The sequence below is a fragment of the Loxodonta africana genome, chromosome 15, assembly GCF_030014295.1.
Source record: "Loxodonta africana isolate mLoxAfr1 chromosome 15, mLoxAfr1.hap2, whole genome shotgun sequence".
Lineage (NCBI taxonomy): Eukaryota > Metazoa > Chordata > Mammalia > Proboscidea > Elephantidae > Loxodonta > Loxodonta africana.
The window spans coordinates 23067304-23079633 of NC_087356.1; the positions used below are offsets into that span (position 1 = coordinate 23067304).

At 35.7% G+C, this 12330-nt stretch overlaps 1 protein-coding gene across 6 annotated transcripts in view; it reads left to right on the forward strand.

The window, feature by feature from the left end:
• The window catches only part of APLF (aprataxin and PNKP like factor), a 130719-nt gene that overhangs the window by 104490 nt on the left and 13899 nt on the right, over positions 1 to 12330 (forward strand). For all 6 annotated transcript variants that reach the window (XM_064268671.1, XM_064268668.1, XM_064268672.1 and 3 more), the window contains one exon: positions 11995 to 12041. In XM_064268671.1, the coding sequence (XP_064124741.1) occupies positions 11995 to 12041 (47 nt within the window). The remainder of the gene's footprint in view (positions 1 to 11994; positions 12042 to 12330) is intronic.

Genomic DNA, 12330 nt, shown 5'->3' on the forward strand with positions numbered 1-12330 from the left:
GCTATAATTTTTTTAAAACTTCATTAGAAATACCAGTAACAGCATCAGTTATATTTTGTAGTCTTGACAAAATATACTGGAATATCTTCTGTGGTTTCGTTTTTTCTTTCTCTTTTATTTGAATACACATTCAGTCCATAACAATAAATTGTTTTTCTTACATTTAGTGTTAATTACACATATATAAGAATTTTCAGAGTACTTTTGGCAGGCATAGTAAATTATAGTGAATTTCAGCAAACAAATTGACTGTTTTCTATTATATTATGCTGGTTTACTCTTTCATTACTTAATAAAGGCCATTTTTTTTTATTCTAATTTTTCTCCTAAATCTTGAGACTCAGATATTTGGTAACATGGGATTCATGTTTTTGCTTCAGGTTTTAAGATAAGTGCTGAATATCAAAAATGCAAAGTAAATTATTTTGGAATAAAAACAAAAATATGATTCATTCTGCAAATATTGAACATTTAACATGTGCTAGAAACTATTCTAGAAGCTGCTGTAGAATAGTTCTTTAGGTTCATTTAAAATCATGATATTTAAATACCAGAGCTTTGATGGTAAATAAACACAAAAATTGTTTTTCTGCAGTTGCCATCATTGCCTAGTTAATCTTTAGTAGCTCTCTATGATGGAGAGAGAACTGGCTTTTAAGTCAGCTGCCTTAGGTTCTAGTTATGGTTATGCCAATTCTGTAGCATAATTTTGCATAAGTCATTTGATTTTCCTAGGCTCCAGTTCCTCATATGAAAAACACAGAGGTCGATCATTTATGCCCTAGGGGCCTACACTCAGTAGTGAAGAAATTGGGAGCCAAGAACGATATGTTCATATACATAAAGTCAGCTTAATGATATTCCTGGCTACTCTTCCTAAGCCTCCTTTGACATCTCTCCTTCTTTACTTTTAAATATTGCAGAGCCACGGGATTCAGTTCTCTGATCTCTTCCCTCTTTATTCTATTCTTATTCCCTAGGCAAGCTCGTTCAATTTAATGGTTCCAGACTTACTTGTTTAAAAGCCTCTGCTTGGCTGCCTAATAGTTGTTCAAACTTAACACAACTGAAAAAGAACTCTTGATTTTTATCATGAAAACAACTCTTTCCCTACCTTGGTAAATGACTCTTGTCATTTATATAGAGTTCAGTCCCAAAGCCAAGAGGTACCCTTTATTATTCTCTTCCCTTCACATCTCTCGCTCAATCCATCCGCATTTTCTGCCACTTCAACTTGTGAAGAATATCAGGAACCTGACCACTTCCTCCACCTCTACCATCTTAGTCATAACCACCATCATCTCTTGTCTGTGATACTGCAATAGCTTCCTAACCGATATCCCTGTTTCCTGTCTTGCCTTCCTGTAATTCATTCACCACACAGCAGCAGAAATAATTCTCTAAAAGCAAGTAACGTCAATATTGTTTTCTTACTCAAAACCCTCCAATGGCTTCCCATAACAAACTCTTCGTCATGGCTTATAAGTCCTTCACTTCCTACTGTGTTCCTTTTTGCTCATTCTCTTGAGTTATACCATTCTTTTTGTGTTTTTCCACCTACCTAGCTTGTTTCCATCTTAGGGCCTTAGCAAACATAAAGACATTTACTGTTGCTACTCCCTGGAGTGGATTTTTCTTCATAGTCTTTGTTACCACTACCTGAAATTAGATTTTCTGTGTATACGTGTGTGTGTATGTGTACGTATTTGTATGTGTTTCTGTCTGCCGTACCCAACAGCATATATACTTTATGAAAGCAGAGACTGTCTGCTTGTCTACTACTGTGTCTTGCTTGTTCACTGGTGTGTCTCTGGAACCTAGAACAGTGCTTGACATGTAGTAGGTAGTCAGTGAATTTTTATTGATTGACAATATGAATGAAATGTATGAAAATAGATCTGTTTTATATATTTCTATTCAAATATTATTTTAGGGTCATCATCAGGGAATATTAGAGAAGGTTAAATTTCCCATTCATTCATGGAAAAAGTAAAAACCATTACAAATATTTATAAATACTTATTATGTAAATGTTTATGATAGTGGAAAGATTTGTAAAATACTATGTTTCTTATATAAATATAGTATTACCTAACTTTTTGTTACTCTTATACTTCATTACAATCAGAATAATGTTTTAGAAAATATATATTTTAAAACGTAGTAGCTCACAAAAAGCTGGTGTGGTATGTATGTAAAGCTCTATGATTAGATCTCAAAGATCCCCATTAATAAATAATTAACAACAATGCAAAAAAAAAAAAAGAAGGAAAGAAAGGATTTTGAGGCCTGCCGAGTTACAGAATGTGCCATTTTTGAGAAAGTTTAATGTAAATCTTCTATAAATGAACTCTAAGTAATTCCATTCATTGACAGGATAAAGGTTGGGGGGAATTTGACATTGTCCTTGAAAGTTATTTCAAATGCTCACACATCTCTATAGATCTGTACATAGCTGCCACTTAGCCTTGACCTGCAAGATAAAAACACATTCTATCTTGTTATAAAATAATTGACTTTTGAAAATGGAATATGCATAGCCAAAGATTATAAAATATTCTATAAATATATATAAAGTATGACTAGGGAAATATCTAACCAGAATTGTTTATATTATTGAAGGAAAGATTAAGCCATTTAGTCTTAAATGGCAATTACTTTCAGTAGCACATAGAATTTCTGAAAATGAATTGTTTGTGACTGTAGCCGTGATTGGATATCTTAAATTGAAATTGATTTCTATTTCTGTCGTAATAGCTGACATCTGCAAAATGCTTAATAGCTTACAAATGTTTACATACACTACTTCATTTAACCCTTGAAACAAGCTTATGTGAGGTAGGCAGTATTATCCCTGCTTTTCCAATGAGAAGACAGAGATTTGGTCCATAGGGCTTGCCAGAATCATACAACCAATAAAGGGTATAGCTCAAATTCTGCCTTAGTCCTTTTGAACCCCAAACCTGAGCCCCCTCCCCAACCTAATGCTAATGAGCTAAAGTTTAAAAAGTGAGATGACCCTGGATCCAAGATACAATGGCATCTGTCTCTTAAGCATTTATGAAGGATCTCAGTGCTCCTTTTTGACCTGAGTGATTGATTGACTAGAGCTAAGTGTCTTAGGATGCTGAGCAGGCTGTATCTCAGGAACCTGATTGCAATTGGGTCTGATTAATATGATTGTCAGATTGTCATTGTTTCCTGGGGAAGTAACATGAATCGTTAATGGCAGGAAATTCTAACATATTTTAGTCTTAGGCTTGTGTAAAAAGACTCAATGAGTACTTAGATAATTAACTTTATAGTGAGTGCAAAGCAATTTGAACACATTGACAGTCTTTTCAACCTAATGAGAATTGGTGTTCTCTGGGATATATCCAATAGAAGAACTGCTTTCCAAAAGGTAGGCTTTAAAAAAAGTTTTGATTTATGGCCATTAACAACCTAACCTAGTGCCTTTAGGGCTTACTGAAAAAAGTAGTAAGCATTAGCCTTAACCTAAGAAAGTTAATTATCAGTCCAAACATTGCTAGAAACATTTTTGTACTCTAACTAATGAGAATTTTAAACTTTGGTTTATACTGCGAATGATTCTTACAAGTTCCTGTCAACAATCATTTTCTTAGAAAATAGTAAAAATAGCAAAAACAAGTGTCTTTTTTTTCCTATTAAAACGTATGAAAATATTCTGCCATTTTAGAAACCCATATAAAAGCTTAATTAAAAAAAGTTTTTAAAGAAAAGAAGTTGATGATCTAGTGGATAGATTAAGCTGTGAAAATATAGTTGTATGTCACCTTCTGAAAGGCACTCTTGTAGGTGCTATGAAAGATATTAAGAAGTGTAAGAAAAATCTTATTCCCTTAAATAGCTCATTTGACAATGATAGAGATAATACACACACATACGCAAATGTACGTGTGTGTGCTGAAAATTTAGACGGCAATACACGAAACTATGTGGTAAGTACCAAATGATGATTATGTTGCTGTTAGCTGCTGTCAAGTCTGCTCCAACTCATGGCAACCTTAATAAAGTGTTGCCTGATGACAGATATAAACAATAAGTTCTGGAGGCATTTCCTAATGATTATCTGTTATTCCCCCTGAAGGAGATATGATTGGAACTTAGACAGGTAGTGCAGAGTTAGAATATCCGTGGCAAAAACTCTGTGAGACCTGCCTATCGATGGGAAAGAACCAACAAATGTTCCCGTAGAGTAGAAATGAAAGATTGGACTGAAATAAAAGGTTGGAACTGAGATTCTTGAGGGCCTTGAAGGAGTTGTTGTTGTTAGGTGCCATTGAGTTGGTGCCAACGTACAGCAACCCTAGGTACTACAGAACAAAACACTGCCCAGTCCTGTGCCATCCTCACAACTGTTTCTGTGTTTGAGCGCATTGTTGCAGCCACTGTGTATATCTGCCTCCTTGAGGGTCTTCCTTTGTTTCATTGACCCTCTACTTTACCAAGCATTGTGTGCTTCTCCAGGAACTGGTCCCTCCTGATTGCATGTCCGAAGTACATGAGATGAAGTCTCATCATCCTCGTTTCTAAGGAGCATTCTGACTGTATTTCTTCCAAGACAGATTTGTTCCTCTTTCTGGCAGTCCCTGGCATGTTCAGTATTCTTGGCCATAATTCAAGGGCACCAATTCTTCTGTCTTTCTTATTCATTGTCACCTTTTGCATGAATATGAAATGATTGAAAATACCATGGCTTGAGTCAGGGAAACTTAGTCTTCAAGGTGACGTCTTTGCTTTTTAAATTTTGGAAGAAGTCTTTTGCAGCAGATTTGCCCGGTGCAATTCATTTCATTTCTTGACTGCTGCTTCCATGGGTGTTGATTGCAGATCCAAGTAAAGTGAAATCCTTGACAACTTCAATCTTTTCTCCATTATCATGATGTTGCTTATTGGTCCAGTTGTGAGGAGTTTTGTTTTCTTTATGTTGAGGTGTAATCCATACTGAAGACTGTGGTCTATGAGCTTCATCAGTAAGTGTTTCAAGTCCTCTTCACTTTCAGCAAGCAAGGTTGTGTCATCTGTATATTGTAGGTTTTTAATGAGTCTTCCTCCAATCCTGATACCCTGTTGTTCTTCACCTAGTCCAGTTTCTCAGATTATTTGCTCAGCATACAGATTGAATAAGTGTGATGAAAGGATACAACCTTGACACACACTTTTTCTGATTTTGAACCATGCAGTGTCACCTTGTTCTCTTCAAAAGACTGCCTCTTTGTCTATGTACAGGTTCCACATGAGCACAATTAAGTGTTCTGAAATTCCCATTTTTCACAATGTTATCCATAATTTGTTATGATCCACACAGTCCAATGCCTTTGATTAATCAATAAAACATGGGTAGACATCTTTCTGGTATTTTTTGCTTTCAGCCAAGATCCATCTGATATCAGCAATGATATTCCTTGTTCCATGTCCTCTTCTGAATCCTGCTTGAGTTTCTGAAAGTTCCCTGTCAATGTACTGTTGCAACTGTTTTTGAATTATCTTTAGCGTAATTTTACTTGCATGTGATATTGATGATATTGTTTGATAATTTTTGCATTCCTTTGGATCACCTTTCTTTGTAATACACACGTATACTGGATTTCTTCGAGTCAGTTGGCCAGGTAGCTGGCTTCCAAATTTCTTGGAATAGACGAATGAGCACTTCCAGCATTGCATCTGTTTGTTAAATCACCTCAATTGGTATACTGTCAATTCCTGGAACTCTGTTTTCACCAATGCCTTCAGTGCAGCTTGGACTTCTTCCTTCAGTACCATTGGTTCTTGATCATATGCTACCTCCTGAAATGGATGGATGTCGACCAATTCTTTTTGGTGCAGCGACTCTGTGTATTCCTGCATCTTCTTTTGGTGCCTCCTGGATTGTTCTGTTTTTTGCCCATAGAATCTTTCAATATGGCAACTCGAGGCTTTGAATTTTTTCTTCGGTTCTTTCAGCTTGAGAAAAGCCAAGCAGGTTCTTCCCTTTTGGTTTTCTAACTTCAGGTCTTTACACGTTTCATTATAATACTTTTTCTTTTTGAGCTGACCTTTGAAACCTTCTGTTCAGCTCTTTTACTTCATCATTTCTTCCTCTTGCTTTAGCTAGTCTGTGTTCAACAGCAAGTTTCAGAGCCTCTCCTGATATCCATTTAGGTCTTTTCATTCTGTCTGTCTTTTTAATGACCTTTTGCTTTCTTCATGTATGATGTCCTTGATGTCATCTCACAACTTGTCTGGTTTTCAGTCATTAGCGTTCAATGCATCAAATCTATTCTTGAGATGGTCTCTAAATTCAGGTGGGATATACTCAAGGTCTAAATTCAGGTGGAGTATACTCAAGGAATGGCCTTGTTCTGGCTGATGATATTGAGCTACTCCATAGTATTCAGATGTATTCCATTTGATTCCTGTGTTTTCCGTCCATCCAGTGAGGCCCACATGTATAGTTGCTGTTTATGTTGTTGAAAAAGTATTTCTAATGAATAGGTTATTGGTCTTGCAAAATTCTGCCATGTGATCTCTGTATTGTTTCTGTCACTGAAGCCATATTTTCCAACTACTTATCCTTCTTCCTTGTTTCCAACTTTGGTATTCCAGTCACCAGTAATTATCAATGCATCTTGATGGCATGTTTGACCAATTTCAGGCTATAGAAGGTGGTAAAAAATCTTCAATTTCTTTATCTTTGGCTTTAGTGGTTGGTACGTAAGTTTGAATAATAGTTATATTAATTGTTCTTCCTTGTAGGTGTATGTATATGTACTTCAGCCTAGATGTTGAAATGTTCTTTGTGACAGTGAATATGATGCCATTCCTCTTCAATTTGTCATTCCTAGCATAGTAGACCATATGACTGTCTGATTCAAAATGGCCAGTACCAGTCCATTTCATCTCACTAATGTCTTAGGGTATCAATCTTCAAGCATTTCATTTCATTTTTTGACAACTTCCAATTTTCCTTGAATCATACTTTGTATATTCCATGTTCTAATTATTAATGGATATTTCCAGCTGTTTCTTCTCATTTTGAGTCATCCTACATCAGCAAATGCAGGTTCCAAAAGCTTGACTCCATCCGTCACTAAGATTGACTCTACTTTGAGGATACAGTTCTTCCCCAGTCATATTTTGAGTGCCTTTCAACCTGACAGTGTTCACTGCTATCCATAAGGTTTTCACTGGTCATTCCTTTTAGAAGTAAGTCACCAGGTCTGTCTTCCTAGTCTGTCTTATTCTGGAAGCTCAGCTGAAGCCTGCCCACCATGGGTGACCCTCCTGGTATTTGACTACTGGTGGCATAGCTTCCGACAGCACAGGAGCACATAAGCCATCATAGTCTGACAAACTGACAGATGAGTAGTGATCTTGAACAAGAGAATAATTAAAAAATTTAGGGTTCAGAACAGTTAATTCTATTAACATATAAAATGCTATGAAATGCTATGTAAACTAGGCGTGTCTAAAATGTTTTAATCTTGAGCGTTTGCTTTTACATATGATACACTGTCTTTTCTGTTTGTGCTCATTGTCTTATTAAAGTCTGTCCTGTGAATTATATTTATTATCCAGAAAGGATAAAATAAATTTAAAATTCCAAAGATAGAAAACTTCTGAATCTATCACATAGGATATTTCTTTTCTTCATTTCCAGTGATGATTTTATTTATATAAATTAATATTTTTGTTTTAAATTAATTGCAAGTTTGGTCTCTAAATGTGGAAAAGCACCAACTCAACTTTCTTGTGGCATATATTGCACTCGTACATTTATCTTTTTATGAAAATAGCAGAGTCTCTTAGGGAGGGATAGAAACTCTTAGCAGAGCCAGAAAGAAAAACCATCCCCTCTAAGGCAGAAGGAAATCTGCACATGGAGTTGGATTTTTTTTTTTCTTTTTTGAATAAAAAATTTCAGAATAAATTTTCCGGCTCTTCCTTTTTGGAATATAACGATGTTGAACCCTTTTTTCTATGTATGTTTGAATGTAATCATTTGTTCATTTATTCTGAAATGGCTTGTCATTTCTTAGACAGTATGTGAGGGTGGACTATGTGGATGGGGTATGTGTCTGAATGCCACTGTAGAGGTGTTCCAAGATAACAGAGAATGGGCAACCATCTTCTGAAACTTTTTAAGTGCCTCCTATTTTCTGAAAGTCCTTCATTTCTCTTTTTTAAAAAATGACTCTCCCTTTTAATCATTATAGCTTGACAACTGCAGTCTTTTAACCAATATTTTGGTGCATAAACTGTACTTGAGTTTCTGTTAACTCCCTTGGTTCTGTTTGTATACTTGTTTTTAAGTTTGGCATTAATTTACTTGAGAGTTTATAAAGCAGCTGTTGAAGGAGCCTCCAGTAACAAACAGTTAAGACCATATTTAACCTTTCACTAATCCTGCTTTGCTCAGGGCAAAGTGAAAAAGATAAGACTGCTTGGTACTTGAAGCAAACTTGTATTAAAAAGAGAAAAAAAGCCTTTAAATCTCCAATAACCGTAGACAGACAGACAGAGAGAAAAGGAGAAAGAGAGGGAGGAAGAAGTAAAGGAAACAGGTAACGGTAAGGCAAACTTGTAGAATGTTAATACGTGGGGAATTTCAATGAAGGTATATGGAATTTCAGTGTACTATTCTTGCCACTTTTCTGTAAATTTGAATTTTTTTTGAAAAGTTACCAAATTGACCAGTCATGTTTTTCCAGGTTAAAAGATGGAGAATAACTTTGGAATTGATGGCCCCCATTTTTCTGTTCCTCCTTTCCTGGTGTCCAGCATTTATTGTACTTTAAGTTGACAATGAATTAAACTAATTGGTGACCTGTACCAGTGTGTTCGGTAGGAGAAGATCTTCCCGTGAATCATCACTGCAGCTTTGTTTATTTGTAGTTCCCTTCATCACATCTAAATTGTCCAGCTTGTTTCTCTCAACATGAAGTTCCTTTTCCATCAAAAGGTCAGATTTGGGTTAATTACCCCAAATGCACAATCCGTTGTACAATCTTTTTTCCACTTCTTGATCACCGTTGAATTACAACCCTAATTAACTGTGTGGTCGCACTCTTGCACTGTGTTTCACGTTCATATTGTAGGAAAGGTTACACCGAAAAGAGACAGAAGAGATATTAGCAGTAAGAAATGTCACTAACACCTGACACCGGGCCTGGCAAGTAATAAGTGCTGCATGCTTCTTTCTTGTACAAATGATGAGTGAATGAAAGGCTAACATTAATCCCTCGCCACCTCCTGACCCTGAGGCTGAGAATTTGTCATGCATGATCTGTGAATCCTCACGGCAGCTTCACTGTTGTTATCCCTCTCTTACAAAAGAGAAACTGATTAGACAAAATCTAAGTGGCTGAGCCAGGATCCTAACATTCTGATTTTGGTTACTGCCCTCATCTGATAAATACTTCCAATAATCATTTAGACCTATATAGAATTTTTACTTTTTCACATGATCAGTCCATAAGGAGAAGGTATTGTTTTTTGTCTTTTTTCTTAATTAATTGTAAAATAGTCTTGGCTGTGGAGAGAATGTTTCTCTTTTCTTGGTTTTTGAATTAAAACCGCACTGTAATACGGTAGCCACTAACTACATGTGGCAATTTATGTTTAACTGTAAATTAATTAAAATTAAATCAAATTAAAAATTCAGCTTTTTAGCTGCACTAGTCACATTGCAAGTGCTCAATAGCCACATGTGGCTAGTGACTCCTGAATGGGACAGCACAAGTGTAGAAAGTCTTTTTCATCACAGAAAGTTCTACTAGACAGAGTTGTAAAGTGTTGGGGTTTTCAGCTGAAGCTCCTGAAAGTAACACTAGTTAAAACCTGTCCTGAAAACTAGATTCCGTGATTACCACAGGTCTCCAGCAATCACACTTTTTATGTTTCTGGATGTTATCAACTAATTTAAAATAATGTATTTGTAATTACTTCCAGTTGCCCAACAAATTATGATGAAGATAAAGAAAATTAATATTCGGAGCAAGCGCAAAATGCGAGAAACAACGAATGTTTCTTAAAAAGCATTTAGACAGCATTTAAAAAATAAACTATTTCTAACCTCTGTGTTCACCTATATCACAATGGAGCAGAAGGCACAGATGAGAAAAATATAGTATTTTTAAATATAACTTTTAGTATGAAATATTTCAAACACAAAAGTTATATACTTGTTTTAAATTATGAAAAGAGAGGTTGGCTACATTTTTGACAGTGATCCCATAAAGGAATTCATAAATGGCACATTAGTTACTTGATTATTACAGAAACTTTTTTTTTTTTTTTAATCTAGTCGCTAAATTTGCCAGGACCACTGTCTTCAGTACTGCCTTACCCCAGTTGGAAAGCACAGACCCTGGGCGAGAACCTGACCTCTTTGGGCTCACACTGCTCACCTGCCTCCTGGAGGACCTGGGCTAGCCACTCTGGGAGATCATTCCTAGTGCTTACATTCTGTGATTCATAGTGCATATCGGAGATGAGGTTTGAGGCTAAAGATCCACTGTCCGAGAGTTTGGCTGTTTTCACCGATTAGAATAGATAAGAAAATACGTAGTTGAACGAGTGGACTTATAATACATATAAATCCATATATAACCTAAGTTATATTAATTGCTGTTATTATTTTTGCTTATTTTGAAAAGAAAAAAAATAAAGAACAAAGGTGATTTAGCCTGACAAAAAGAAGGTCTGAGGCTTGACTTAATACCTTTTTCCTAGAGGATATCCTAAGGACTATTTCCCATCTTCACAATAAGATGTTCTTATTTTTCAATGAAGAAAATGTTTATCTAAAGTCTATCCTTGCTCCTGCCTCTAGACTCTACCTTCTTAAGGGCAAGAATGTGTATCTTCTTAAGTGTTTTATCCTCAGTACCTGTTAGAGCCAGAAGACAGTGATACACCCAATCAATAATTGCTGAATGAATGAATGAGCTTTTACCATGTAAAAATAATTCTGACACAGACATATTAGAATGTTGCACACTCAGGCACATCTCTCTTGTCAGTGTATCCCAGCCCTGGCTGCTAACCCCCTAAGAAAGGAGCATGCATCAAGCAATCACGATTGGCCAGTTGCTTTGGATTTTTGCTGCCTGGACAGTCTTGCATTATCTACAGAATGTCTTAAATAGGTAGGGTGCCCAAACATTTAACTAATGAAATAGTAGAAAGGATCATAATACATAAAATCAAAAATTGGTCTTCAAGTGATAGTTTCTGTGTTACTTTGGAACACTTTGTATGAATTTCTCAATGCACACTGACTTTCCTGGTTATAATTTTCTCATAACAAATGATTGTCGTTCTTTGAACTGACATGACTTACTTTTTTTCCTTTGATCTCAAGAAGAGCCATAGAAGTATCCTTCTGTACTATCCATATATATTCTATATTTTGTGACATATGTTTTATATACTGGAAACCCTGGTGGCATAGTGGTTAAGAGCTACGACTGCTAACCAAAAGGCCAGCGGTTCGAATTCACCAGACACTCCTTGGGAACTCTGTGGCAGTTCTACTCTGTCGTATAGGGTCGCTATGAACCGAAATTGACTCGACGGCAGTGTGTTAGTTGGTTGGTTGGTTTTATATATTATCCTATGCTTTTTTGTGTGATATATGCCATTTTAGAAATATAACAGACCGTATTTTAGGAATATGATATGTTGCATTTTTTGTCTCATCCTGTCTTTCTCTAGAGTGTAAGTTCATAAAGGAAGAACTTTGTCTTGTTCGCCACTCCATTCTTGCATCTAGAAACATGCTGGCATGGAGTTGGTACTCAGTAAATACTGCAATTAAAAAGCAAATGCTTTTCAATAAGAGGCCTTGTGGGGCCTAATTTTATTTGTATGCTAGTTAGTCTTATTGATTTTTCGTCTCATTAATTTTTAGTACTTGGAAAATACTACTTGAGGGTAGGCTTGATACGGAAAACTAGATCTTATTTTTGCTTCCTTTTCCTTTTTTAGGAAGAATCCCCAGCACAAGACAGAATATAAACATAGTACCCCACCAGGTAAGAAATATTAAGGCAACTCAAAATGAAACTTTAGAATGATTCTCCTCTTAAATATATATAGTTTTAGTTTTGTAATGTTTAAAAAAATCTCTGCTTCAGAGCATTTTTTGAATTGCTGATTTTAATGATTTTCCCTAGATAAAAAACAAAACAGTGAACCTTTTGTATAACAAATGTTTTCCACAGTCATCATCCAGCATCACATATTTGTTCTGTATCTTTTAGAATTCTTTTGTTTGCAAGTATCTGAAAACAAAATCTCACACTGACCTTAGTGATAATGAGA